We start from the raw sequence: 14,120 nt of genomic DNA on the forward strand, positions 1-14,120 counted from the left end.
CAGGCACAAACTAAAACAAAACCTTTTTGCGGGACCCACACCCCACTGCTTCTTTTTGGAAATATGCTGCGCCGCCCCATCAGACGCATCGCTTGGTCTTGGTATATATGTCGCACAAAAAATTCCCACACTAACCATTTTGAGTGTGACAGCGACACCCTCCTTACCAAATGTTCCATATTTGTTTCATCCCCTCCTTTTCCCCTTTTGTCGAAAATCAAGAATGCGGCCGGCAGATAGAGTAGCACACTGTGGTATAAAAGTTACAAACAGGGATAAGGTGCCTCAGAAAGGCTGGCCAATGTTTCGATAGGAGGACATATCTTCGTCAAGGCCGCCTTTGACGAAGATAGGTCTTCCTATCAAAACATTGGCCAGCCTTTCTGAGGCACCTTACCCCTGTTTGTAAATTTGATGACAAGGCCACCCTTGTCGAAGATAGGTCCTCCTAACGAAACATTGGCCAACCTTTCTGAGGCACCTTATCCCTGTTAGTAACTTTTATACCACAGTGTTCCCCCTTGATGTTACTCTGGACACGCCCCTAGTCGGGGTACTGCACGATTGCCTCCCAGATGTAGTGCCATCACACATTGCTGAAACGGTTACATACAGACAGCAAACAGTTCTTATTTTTGAAAAGAGAAATATATTTCCACATAAACATTTCCTACTACATAGCAAATGAAGCATTTTACTTCCAAGAATGCCTGTCATAAGACAGTGATTATGCACCCATGGGCACCAGGAAAAAAAAAAAAAAGAGGCAAGTCCTAAAGCTATATAAAATGTATATGACACTTCCACAGTATACTTGAAATGTTCACAACGAAATCGCACAGGGAAACAGTGGCACAGAACTGGATAAATCAGAAATAAGTCCACACTGCTACCATTGCTGCAAGATCACCCAAGCCTCACAGCACCAAATCCAATGCAAGAATGACCTACTTCCATGAGTGATACTGACTAGCCAAGTTTAGCAATGTCACCTTGACATCATGCAACTGAAGTAATAGAAAGTGCATCGCATGTGAGCTCAAAATGGTGTCCTGCTGCTGCGCTCAAGGTCACCGATTCGTGATACGACTGAGGTGGCCACATTTCGATGTGAGAGGAATGCAAAAACACTTATGTACAGCCACCCAAAAATCTAATAATATTGCGGAAGTGTAACTGCGTGGTGTGTCACTGGCCTTGTAGCGGTGAAGAGGGCAAAATCAGCGACTGTATGTGCGAGCGTGCAAAGGCGATTTCCAGTTCGAGTGCCGCCTGCTGCCCTGTTTGCTTGAGTAATACTTTCTACTACAAAGCCGCTGACATACTGTGCGGTGGCCACTCACGTGATATATTACCATTTTTGGAAGGCTATCTATTGCTTTGCAAGCATGTTAAATAATTCCAGGTGGTCAGTATTATTCCAAAACCCTCCAAGATGGCATCTCGCATATGCTTTGAGACGTTGACTCATCCATCAATCAGAAAGCTTCATGTGGCCTCAAAGATAAAGGTCGTGATGTCAAAATTTCCAGGCAGTTATTATCTAATCAATGTGATGGCCTCAAAGTCAGCACAGCTTGTAAGCAGAGGACTATGTGACTGCCTAGGACAGTGGGCCCAGCCATTTCTAAGTACTCATTCAATACTTCAGTTCATAACAATCAGGCTTGGCATTACTCAGTGTACCTCAAAGTCACGTGCCACAACCTATAATTATTTCACCAGGTTCAGCCATTCTTTGCACTAGACACAGCAGAATAAATTGTGCACAAGCTGCTGTACACTTTCTTGCATTAAAAAAAAAGATAAACAAGCATTTGTGGCAGTTCTAGTTACTAGCTTTAGCAAAACTTGGAAGCCCTGTTATTGGAAGCACGGTTATGTATTGTAATGCGGCCTGCGTGCAGGAAGGAGGCACAGACAAGTACAAAGGTCAGTCACCTACAGTGCATACAGGGGGCTGTCATCTGGACATTTTGCTACTGTCAAACTTGTCATCTTGCCTGCTCTGGTTGCCTCAAAAGATGGTCACATCCCCTCTGAACATCTCAAATGAAGGCGTCCTAGAACATGGCTTAATTCAATAGAGTCCAGGATATTACCAAAGCTGTCACATTCCCATGGAAACAACAACTTGACAGGAGCTGACAAAGATATGGCAGTTTAAAGTGCATGCAATAAGAAACATGGCAGCAAAGAATCAAAGCTGAACTGTCATTTTGATGACTGCTGCATATGCTCTGCTGTCACACATGTTGTAGAAAGAGACGCACTATGCTTGAAGGTTACCATTGGTACTAAAAAAATGGAAGGACTAAAGTGTGAGGTGACAACAAACAAGCTGTGATAGTTTTTACCTTTTGTTGTTTCATTTGTCTACTTGCATTTCCTACGAGTCTCTTAGAATAACCATTAAGCAAGATATCCCTACAGTGCATAAAAATTACTGACTGGCAAGTTTGGGTTGATTGCAGTTATCAAACCACAGACATAATCTGCCTCACAGATACAGCAAACTTTTGCAACTTCACTTCAGCACACACAGAATTGGTTCGAATAACCCAAGGGCTGAATCAAAGGCACTGTAGTGGTAGTACCAGAAATCCACACACAAATTTTGCCTCAAAGTACTCTTATGACAGTCTGCACCAAAGCTATGAAATGGACATAGTACAAATGACATCGCAAAGCTGAGTTGCTCTTCTGTGCATTTTGATTTAGCCCTGTCTCAGAATTTTTTTTAAATGCACTGCACGGCAACACAGTATGTATTTCTATTTCAGCTATGGCAGTCAAGATGACTATGTGCATAAAAAATGTGTGAGAAGCCAGGTGTTTTATAGACAGTGTATTAAAATATGTCAACACACGACACGGGCGATAAATAGAGAGCGAGGGACACGGAACAGGACAATGTAGTCTGCACACAGCATACACATGCAAGTTGTTGAGGAACTGGGTTCTCAACAAACCGTACTGCATGCGTGGCTAGCTTGCGCAGACATTTCCACACAATTTACCTAGGTTTGTGACCCCGCCCCCCTCCCCCATTTTATTGTACATTTTAAATGTAACTCGGCTTATGCATTTGGCTCTGCTGCTGAATTTGTGTGCTATTTGCTGTGAATCCTTTCTTGTTTTACTTAACCAACATTTGACATCTCAAAATCAAAGCAAATGCATGGTTATCCACTGAAAGTCTCGACATGATCAAATTAGCAAGAAGTAAAATTAGCAAAAGTTGAATGTAGGTACAGTAGCAGCTAATAATCAATAAATGCGAAGGAATGCTTAGGAATGGCAGCAAAAATAAAAACAACTGTCTAAGATATGTAAACATTATTTTTTAAATGCTCTTTTTCATTTTCATTCCTGCCAAAATCATTCGCATTTAACTCACGTGTCAATGCGTGACTAGTCACTCGATCGCTGTAGTGCAAATACACATATGTAATATGGTATAAGAGCTAGCAATCAACCGTATCATCCTGTGTTGATGACTGTTGCAATCTGACTGTGTGTTACAAAGCTTCCATGTTTAAGGTGGCTCCACAAATAGCCTATAACTTTGTATTTTCTTAACCTAAATATGAAAGTAATTCACTTAGAAGACAGATGTGTTACGAAGAGAGCAAGGAGTGCTCACAAGAACTTGATTAAAAAGAAGAAACATGAGGCATATGTTAACATGGTCGCAAAAATATAGTGTGCACATGGTACAAAGTCATTCAGAAAATATCACAAGCGTAATGTGAAACTGCACTACTTCTTACAGTTTTAATGGCCTTCCCGCCTAAGCAATAAAAAGGAAGCTTCTGTTTATTGTGAGAAATGTACCTCTTGTTCAAAGGCTCGAACTATACAAACCGTAATTTTATACATCATATTGTTATACTCTAACAGCCACACCACTGCCAGATAAACACCAACAAAACAGGAGTTGTCATCTAGCAATTATGGCGTCTTCACAGCTACCACTGGGAATCACAGCCCTACCATATGCACAGCACAGAAGGCTGATGGCCATACCATCTGCATTGCAATAGCCCTAGGATGGGACATTTCAGCATCTATATGCAGGCTGTTGTTTCACAACTGCCTACTGCTGTTTCTAAATGAACACCTTCATATTTAGGACAAACACAACAGACTGCACAGAAAGAAACAATGAAAGAGAGAATGCTGTACTGTCCTTTATGCTAATATCATAAACACAAACACATCTGCCAAGCTTGCTGATTGTTCAGCTGTATACCATTAAACATCAGATTGATTCAGTTCAAATGTGCCTGGAATTACCCGACATTCTGACAATTGATGCACCACAGGTAAGAAAGAATGACATATAACAGCCTGCCACTGGCAATAACAAGGCCAATAAACTCAACTCATACTTATACTCCTGTTTTTGAGGTTTATGAAAGTTAGCCACAAACATGACCTAAGGTGAAAGACTGAGTATTGGCCACATTTCTCTGCTCTGCGAAGCCATTAATTTGAACTGACCGAATTAACTGAAAAGGCTGTTTGAATTAGCCAGCTTCAAATTGTTTTCAAAGCACAATGGGCCAACTAAATTTTAAGAATGGTTTGAATTATTGTAAGTGAACTGTGCTAATAACGATGCGGCTGGGCCAAAATGTAGTATGGAATAGAGCACTGCACGGGCTCGGGCCCACGGGCCGGGCCGGGTAGAACAGTTTTTTCACGGGCTCGGGCCGGACTCGGGCACGGCGTGTGCTTTTTGACCCGGGCCCGGGCCGGGCTCAGGTTTTTTGACGCGGGCCCGGGCCGGGCTCGGGCTTTCTGGTGGTGTGCATATAACGTGCAGCGAGTTATTCTCGGGCGTCTCAACTCTGAAAAATATTATTTTTCAGTCTCGGGCCGGGTTCGGGCCGGTTTCAAGTCGGGCTCGGGCCTAAGGTAAAGGGGTGGCGCGCCGGGCCGGGCGGGTAACGTAGATTATTTACGGGCCTGGGCCGGGCCCGGGTCTCGCCATATAAGTTTTGATCGGGCTCGGGCGGGCCGCCCAACGTAAAAACGGGCCCGGGCCGGGCCCAGGCTGAAAAAATCGGCCCGTGCAGTGCTCTAGTATGGAAGCATCCGTGCTGTATATATTGCACTTTTTCAGCCATGCAGCCACCAATATTTGGCTTTAGTGACTTGTTCTGTTAACTGTTGCTGTAAATCAGCTTAGCCAACTAACAGGGAAAGCTTACAGCTGTATTACTTTTGTTAATTTTACTATGGATTGCACCACAGCTATGAAAGAACATAAATGGAGTAAGGGAAAATAAAAGAAGGGATGAACGAAGAGCTAAGTGAGACACAGGAAAATAAAAGCAGTAACTGGGAAAAACTCAGGGGTACAGCCTCTCCATAACCCATCCAGGCACAGCCAGTTGTGCCACCCCAGATGGGCTGCCCTTTCGAAACACAATGCGGTCGTGCAGACGTGAGGAGTGTCCCTGCCAGAACTCCATGCGCGATGGGACCAGGCAGTAACCTCCCCTAGAAAAGGCCAGCACCGCAGCCATAGTTAATAACGGCTACAGGCAGAAGATTTCAGTGGTCTCTTTTTTTTCAAAGTGTTAGCATTCAGCTCCCTACGTCACAAGCAAAGTAGCACAGCTCTTTGTTCAAGCAAATATTACAAATTGCTGACTCTAGATGCTAGTGCTTAGTGCATATTGTACGTTTATCAAAATAAGCAATATCTTCCACTGGATAAGGCACACTAGCGGCACAGCCATATGCTTGTATAAAAAAAATGCTATGCCACAGTAATGTTGGCATGTCTTGTGTTAAAAGCTTGCATAACAGTTAGGAAAATGGTCGATCACAGAGTGCCATTGCCTAGATTCAGGGACATAGAGAATCACGCCATCTGAACACTGATAACTAAACATGCCATGTTGCTCTCCTACAATCAGAATTATGTGTGACAATTATTCTGGCTCATAAGTCCTGATGTTAACACTATGTGCAGTTAAAATGACAGCAGGATGCCATTTTGTTAACAATAAAAGACATTCCACAATGTGTTTAGTGATCAATTGCAATTGACTGCCGCACGAGTCAAGTGCAACATTAAATGCAGAAAACATTCGAGTCATATGCCTAATGAACGTCGAGGTTCAGCCTTGCTGATAAGACAGGATAAAACCTTGAAGTGTAAAAAAAAGTTGCACTTTGTGCTTGAAAGTTTAATCGTATAATTATGAGAGGAATAAAGAAAAAGGCAGGGAGGGAGGTAAGGGAGGCTAAGGTAACTAGCCTCAGCAAAGTGGTATGGTCACTCCATTTCGTAACGAAATAGGCATAGCCAGTTGGATTATTACCCCACGAATGATGACTTCAGAAAAGTGTAAACCAATCATTCTTCAAAAGATTGTGGAAGTCTCGATTTGCTGAAGTTAATGAGCTGATGAATGTTTATAAATCTTCGTATTTCTACTAACTTTTAGACGTTCCAATCCTAAGCGGTGTTATTCAGCGAATGTGAACAATTAAAATCAGCGGAGTGTTTTCAGCTACGTTTTCAGAAAGTGCTTATTCAGTGCCCGACATTCTAGCCACTCGCTAGCATGCATAATGCTCACCACCAAGACGGCTTTGGAACTTCCTTGCTTGAATCCTTGTATTCTTCCTCCAAGGCTTTAAACTTAGCCTCAAGAGCCTGAAAGATGAACAGTGCCATGTTAATAATCGGTTACATATTGCTTCAAGTGCAGTGTTGACACCTAGAAAGCTTTGGCTGTTTCGTCCGTTCCTTAATATTTTCTCCCATTTTTGTGTTTGCCATATTATAACATCATACCAACAAGACCAGCTAGCAACCATTTTGCTGTTTTACAAGTTTCTGCTGACAAGTGCACCAGTGTTATTCCATACAGTTAATGTAAAGACACTGTCAAAAACCTTACATGTAACACAAAAGTGATCTCTTATAACGCTATCCTTACAACTATGCTGATGTAACTGAGTAACACATCACAAAGTGAATTTTCCAAAAATGAGCAAACTTGGCTGCAAGCTGAGATGCCCAATGGTTAAAAATATAACCGATCTTGTTCATATAGTTAACCCATGGTCATTGTTACAGCAACATAATCCTTTCTAGGTCTCAAAAAGAACTTGTCCTAGGGCAAATTGGTGTCTAAGTTTGCTATACATTATTCTGCTTTGCACAGCTTAAGGAACACATAACAACAAGTACTATAGGCAAATGGCACTTGTCTATCTGTCCTTTATCTGTTTCATGATTTTTAGGTTGCACCAAGCAGAATTACATATGGGAAATCCTTTATAGGAGGCACAGCAGGCCTGCTTCTGCGAAACAGCACAGCACAACCCACTTATTCTATGATGCATCATTTGATACGGAACAACAAGTTTTAGGTTGCTGAAATTTCCCTGAGAAATGTCACGTGTAATTACATTATGTCTATGTCCTTCACATATCAGAGCTAGATAGTTGCAATTTCAAGAAGTCAACACAAATTTCAAAGAGAAATGGCCCTTGCAGCATACAAGGAAACAAGTCTAAAGGTTAGTTCTAGTGCGCATAGTTGCACAGACATCTTTAAAAGTTCTGAAGTCACAACATGTGTCACTATAACTGTCACTTAGATGCTTGCAGGGGTTGCTTTGGTACTTTCAGTGCTGCGAACACCTCTGAGCAGTACGGTATTTACACGATTGTAGGTCGACCCATTTTTTTCAAATTTGGCAATCCAATGTTGGGGGGTCGACTTAGAATCGAAACCGAACCGTGTACCGCTAGTAACGGCAAGAGAAACGAGAAATCAGAGGCGCTACGGCATGGTTACAATTTTGCACCTACGTTTTTATGGTTACGGTAGAAGCGTAGCGTAATAATTTACTGTATTGCATACATTTTGATTGCGCGCACCACGAGCGCACGGCTCTTGTGGGAGCATTGATCATGGAAGAGCTGCCGTTTAGGGGGTATTGGTAGATGGCGGAAGATCCGCCGTTTCAGGGGTATTGGTAGCTGGCAGAAGAGCCGCCGTTAGGGGGTATTGGTAGTTGGCGGAAGAGCCGTCGTTTGGGGGGTATTAGTAGTTGGCGGAAGAGCTTTTCTTTGAGAGACGATTGTTTTCGATGGCCGCTCGCATCTGTCACTTCTGCTGTTGTGCTGAATCGTCGCGCCTGTCATGAGTGCCAAGAACTTTCGGCGCTCGTTCTCAGCAGCGTTCAAACGGGCTGCTATCCTCCATGTTGAGGAAACTAACAACTGCGCAGTGGGACGCAAGTCTGGAGTCAGTGCACGTGTGGTGCGGCAGTGGCGGCTTCAGCGCGAGAAAATTTGGCCTCTCTGGCTACTGTGTGCGGGTGGGTCCTCTCTGCGTGGGGGGCTGTACTGCGTGATGTCGTGGTGCGGTCGTTCGCGAAGTGTGGACTCACTTTTGATGACGACGTGCTTTAGGACCGCAGCAGCTATGACTGCAGCAGTACCAGTGAGGTCAACTCTAGTGACGATGAGTAGTCTTAGCAACCCCATCAATAAATTTCCCTTGTGTGAAATGCACTCGCGTGGTTTTTCTCCCCCCCCCCCCCCCCCAATTTTATTTTTTTTGAGACATGCAATTTTGGGGGGTCGACCTACATTCGAGTCGACTTACAATCGTGTAAATACGGTATCTTTCAAACAGTCATCTCTAAACCACTGGGAGACCTTCGGTATGTACAATGCGTCTCTGCAGGGACCAGTTTGGAGATGCTGTCAAACATCATCTATCAAAAAATTAAGTCATAAGTCTGAAGGGATATTTGTGTCTGCGTAGAAATGTACACTCAACATTGATTCATCTAACTGAAAAGAAGAAGCAGGGCTACTGTCGAAGCTAACTTCTGCATTAAGTTGTCCTCAAATAAACAATGTCAGAGCCCTTGTTCCTGACACAAAAAGTAAATAAAATGTGGCTTACAGATAAAAAGTCTATGCTATAGTCCTGAAGAATGAAAATATGAATTGTTCTTATTGCCATACTCTGCGAGTCTCAAACATGTGTCAGAGTGGGCCATGTTGATCATTGGCATGCCTTGCATTAAAGAAATGCACGTGTTTGAGGAATTATGTATTCTGCATGCTTGAAAGTGGCATGCTTGGGTTAATCAAGAGGGCAGCTTTGGCAACTAATGACTCATATAGCAAGTGGGAGCTCGTGGCAAGTAGGTACTCGGCATCAGTCACATGGTCTGCACAGGAGTTCAGACAAGAGGCCACACGCGACCAGCAGAGGCCTGCAGAAAAATTAAAAGCAAGTTCAAGCCACTCACAGCCCGGGATTCCAAAGGTGCACTTTGTGTGGACACAACAGCAGCCAGCTGCGTCAAACGCGGTCTGCTGTGGAAGTAGCGCTCGGACACCTCTTCAGACACCTTCTCAACCGTGCCTTCTACACGAACCTGGGGCAGAGGGAGTATGTAACAGTGCCTTAAGCATGGCAGCCAGTGCAGAAGTTCATTTTCTGGTGCTTTGTGACACTGGCCTTCTGAAACTGACTTAGTCTCCACTTGCTTTCCCTGTTAGAAATGCCTACGCTTGCTTAACTATCCAGTTTCTTCATCATCATGGCAGGCCTGCAGAAAGTAGAAACCTCTTTAAAACATGTTATCGTTCAGCTCGTTCTTCTAACAGCCCTAGAACACATGCCCATCTTACAGGGAAAGGTTGCTGATACTCAACTCTGTGCCAGAGCCGCCCAGCCATGCCACGATTGCAAACACAAATTATAGTGTAAGCATGACAATGATAAAATAACACAAGGCACTCACATCAATGAAGCATGAGTACTAAAAGCAGCAATTGCTTACGGGGCACTCATTGTGGTTCATGGCACAATGCACAAGACCATCTTAAAGCAGCAATAAGGTCATGTATATGAAGTAAAAGAAGTGCGGTAAAGCATCAGCCTAAGAGATGGGGTATATTGTGATATTAGCCTAGGCTTGCAATTATACTGTTTGCTGAGAGCTTATTCAAGTAAATGCAATCACAAATGCGGCATCATTGAAGCCTGCAGCAAAACAGTTGTTCATCGTATATGTATAACTGATGAAAGGTACGCAACCATGAAAAACATGTCAATACTGTATTTCACAAATAAAAAAAGGGGGAGCAGGCGCAGACGTCTGATGATGCAAAAAAAAAAAAAGCTTTAAATGAGTTGAACTAAGGACACCCATGCTTCAAGAGGAACATGAAAGAGGAATGCTGCTAAGTTAAGCTAGATTCAAATATTACACTTATAAGACACGAAAAACCTCAGTATTATTACCATGCATGGAGAGATGGTAAGCATGAGAAGGCTTGCAAGAATGAAAGATGGTTGGCGATGGCAACTTGACCTTTCAACACTGGCTGCCCTCGACATCATGACTTTGGACAGCCTCTGCCTGAAGCTAATTAACATTGTGTTGATAAAATAGATTTACGTTGCATTCTAAAGAAACTAAAGACCCAACTTGGTGAGTTTTGATAACCTTATTAGCATAGAAATGGCCCAAACACGCAAAGATACTTTGTAATTTGTGATGTAAAACTCATGTACTGGTGCTACAGTTTATGCACAAAATTCAAGGGAAGCTCTGAGCTTCATTTTTTCAATTACTAGTAATCAATCCTTTTCCTCCTAATAAATAGAAACAATGCCTTGAATTAATACTTCTTGATCCTGAACTGATTTAGTGTCCCTTTTAAGTATCCTTGCAACCTCAGTAAGCAACATTCTGGATTGAACCACACTGCAACATAAAACTTCTGTAAAAATGTTAGCCATATACCATCTGACAATTTTCTTATTGTTACTAAACAACAAATGCAATAACTGACCAGAACAAGCAAAGGGGGGCAACAGTTTTCCAAAGCAGGTCTTTTTTTTTTTTTCATTCAACATTAAAAATTAATTTAATCAAACTCTGGGGTTTTACATGCCAAAACCACGATCTGATTATGAGGCACGCTGTAGTGGGGGACTCCGGATTAATTTTGTCCACCTGGGGCTAACATTAAGAAATCAAGACTTACCTGCCGGTAGTGCCTGTCCCAGTAAAACAGCAGACATGCATTTGGATTTTCTTCCTGAAATACAGTTTAGAGAACTTTGTGATTATGAAGGCCCACAAAAGAGGAGATTATGGCACTGACTTACCAGCTCCCTTCCCTTGCGGCTTTCATAGTTTGTAAAAAATACGAAGCCATCTTTTCCGAAGCCTTTCAAGAGAACCATTCGTGATGAGGGGAATCCTGATCTGCGAATAATGAGTGAAACAGTTTACAGAAGCACTGCTGCAGAGAAGTCAGTCTGGGCTAGCATGTTCTAACCAGTTACATTACAATGGGCTAGGGTGAAAAGAGAATAGGAGACAATTGCATTCAAGAGGCATGTCAAGAAAAGGTGCGTGTGAATGTAAAGGTGCACCCAATAATTTATAGGTCAAGAAAAAAATTTGGAGGATGTGGGTTTGGTTCCCACTGGTGTCAAGTTGTTTTTTGTCCACATTCATTTCCACATACCTTATCATTAAATAAAAACAACAAATATTTTCCCCTATGCTTTCCTTGGCTTCATTATTTGTTGACTTCATATAATTGTGACTAGCAAAATCAGGCCCCTTGGTTTCTCCCCATCTTCACTTTCATTGGAGAAATGGAACTACTGAAGTTCATTCCATTTCATGCAAGCTAAGAATTATGGCCACAAGCCACACTTACAGGCATGATGCTGCCATGCACCCACGAAGTCAACACTGCATTTCCAGGTGGCAAAATACCAGCAGAATTCAGTCATTCACCTGGTGCTGAAACCATTTACTGTGAAGGCAGCAGGTTCTCACGGCTGACATTTTCCCTTTCTGAAGGACATCTTTTGCAACACACATAATGTCTTCCTCACAGTACTGCATTTTGTGGCCTCCGAAATGCATAGATGCCATTATTCTGTGTGGAGTGTAAAACCTGGTACAAAGTACCAAGCGTGACTGACACAGTAGCACAGTGTTAGCATGTCTGGCACATTCATATGTAACCCCAATGTGCTGCAACAATTTCAGTGTTACGCCCCAAATAAAACCACTGAATATCATGTTCTCTTTTTTTAGCAGGTCTATGTTCTTTAGACATAGTTACGAGTTGACTTATGTGTACAGGCGTTATGTCATGATTTACTGTTTCATTATGCATAACAGAGATGCGCTTACTGGCACTACTACTTAAAATGTTGCCCTGCATATGCCAGTTTTCTGGGCCATGGAGCATCTGCAGTGTGACCAATGCAGTTTCAGTGGTGGGCCCTTTAAATTTTTCGAATAAAGATCAGGGTGAGGAGGTAGCCTAACAACATAACGATGACTGTTGTTGATGGCTGAAATAACAAGGACGATGGATGTACAGACACAGCATACACAGTTTCCAGCTTTTAACTCAGTAAGTTGAGTTGTCTTCATGGTTTCCACACAGTAGCGCACCCAGGATCTATGCTACAAGGGGGGGGGGTAGCAAGCACTTTGCCTACTACGCAATTTCCTTGATTTAGCCAGAGGAATCCAACAGCAAATAAAATGCCCAATAATGATAATAATTTATGGACACCAAGGATGATGACAATGTTTATTTCTTCAGCGTCTTACTCAAAGTAATTTAAGAGTGAATGAATAGATACAAGAAAGTGATAAAGTGTTTTTGTTAATAAAAAAAATTCGACCTCAAGCCACCTCCTGAATTGTAATGACAATGTGAACAGAGCACTGAAGGTACACGTTGGACTGGTGGGGCTGGACGTGTGGGGGGGTCAGGTTAACTGGGCCTCAGGAAGAGGGGGGTTACAACACCCGAAACCACCTCCCCCCCCCATCCCGTCGGTGCACCCATTTCCACATTGTGCAAAAGCAAGGTTCGATGTGGAAATTTTCCTATAGGTATATAAAGAGAGGCGCATCGTTTGCTGTCGTTTTTTTTTTTTTTAATAGTATTATGCCTTCGAAAGGCAGAATTCCTTAGTAGTTGCTGGAAATGCCACCATTTTCCTGCCAGCCTCCAACATAGCACCAAATATTAAAGCTGTGCTCCTTCCCCACTAAAATAAATGTTGACTGATATAACAAGGGGCATTCATAATACTAAACCTGATAGTTAATGTGTTAATCATGAATGGAATGAACGTAAAACCCCAGAAAGAAGAAGATGTTTCTACAGGCACACAGTATTCATGACAGGATGATCAGTAAGATGAAGCTGTGTGGGCAGCAATGAGCTTTGGTGCTGCAGTTGTGAGATCTGTGTTGCAGTACCATGCTGCTGCTCATTCGACATAGCATAGTAAGCTTTCCCCTCATTCTTTGCCATGATTAGATGGAGAGTTAAAACAACTGTATGCAACCCCAACACGACACTCTTCCATCTTAAATGGCTTGTGGGAGTTATACAGCAAACGCTATGTGATCGGCTTAAGATCACGTGACGAATGCTAGGATCGACCGATAGTGTGCATCGCCAAAACGGCGGTACCTGCTGATTTCACCGCAGCCTGGCTACTCAAGTACTCACTTTGTAGTAGTGGCAAGTGTGACTGCGTTTGGTTCGAACATGAAACCGGCATCTTTAACTTCGTTAAACCATGACTCGAACAGCTCGATCGGATCCCGTGTGGGCAAGTCCTTTTCTAGAAGCGTCCCAGACACGTACGGCTTCCTCATATCTGAAACGATGCATGCATATTCACTCGTATCAAGACTGTCAACGGGAGACAGATTACGGAAATACCTGCGAGCTGCACAGACGTCATGTTCGACGGTTGGTCTGGTTGCCTCTGAAATTTTCTCTGCAGCTGCTTCAACGAAAGTCGAGGGATTCGCATTCTATGAAGCCAGCTGCATTATCGCGTGATCCGACCTTGAGAAGCGTTTGAAAAGCAATTTAACTGCTTAATTAGCCGCGTGCAAGCTGCGCAGCAACAGTACACTACAACAACAGGGCTACGATAACAGATGACTTTGTTTACAACGTGTTGCGCTATTCAAAGAGTAAACAAACACAAAAGAAAAGATGAGAAAATGATGATGATGAACTAATGAAAAATATGGTGGACATAAAA

General features: G+C 42.8%; 1 protein-coding gene across 1 annotated transcript; it reads right to left on the reverse strand.

Annotated features, from left to right (window-relative positions):
- Window positions 1–750: 750 nt before the first annotated feature.
- Window positions 751–14,061, reverse strand: LOC119442759 (pyridoxine/pyridoxamine 5'-phosphate oxidase). Its single transcript, XM_037707764.2, has 7 exons — window positions 13,790–14,061; window positions 13,574–13,724; window positions 11,181–11,280; window positions 11,057–11,110; window positions 9,307–9,435; window positions 6,603–6,679; window positions 751–5,511 (listed from the first exon to the last, which is right to left on the reverse strand). Exons 1-7 carry the CDS (start codon window positions 13,881–13,883, stop codon window positions 5,361–5,363), a joined length of 756 nt encoding a protein of 251 aa, XP_037563692.1. The 5' UTR covers window positions 13,884–14,061; the 3' UTR covers window positions 751–5,360.
- Window positions 14,062–14,120: the final 59 nt, after the last annotated feature.

Source organism: Dermacentor silvarum, chromosome 2 (genome assembly GCF_013339745.2).
Source record: "Dermacentor silvarum isolate Dsil-2018 chromosome 2, BIME_Dsil_1.4, whole genome shotgun sequence".
Classification (NCBI taxonomy): domain Eukaryota; kingdom Metazoa; phylum Arthropoda; class Arachnida; order Ixodida; family Ixodidae; genus Dermacentor; species Dermacentor silvarum.

Bases quoted from the DNA above. Each gene is read 5' to 3' on its own strand.
- LOC119442759 (XM_037707764.2), bottom strand. From the start codon at position 13,883: ATGCGAATCCCTCGACTTTCGTTGAAGCAGCTGCAGAGAAAATTTCAG. The intron at 13,725-13,789 runs GTATTTCCGTAA...GCATCGTTTCAG, and splicing joins GACGTCTGTGCAGCTCGCAG to ATATGAGGAAGCCGTACGTG. The intron at 9,436-11,056 runs GTAAGTCTTGAT...CCTCTGCCCCAG, and splicing joins GGGACAGGCACTACCGGCAG to GTTCGTGTAGAAGGCACGGT.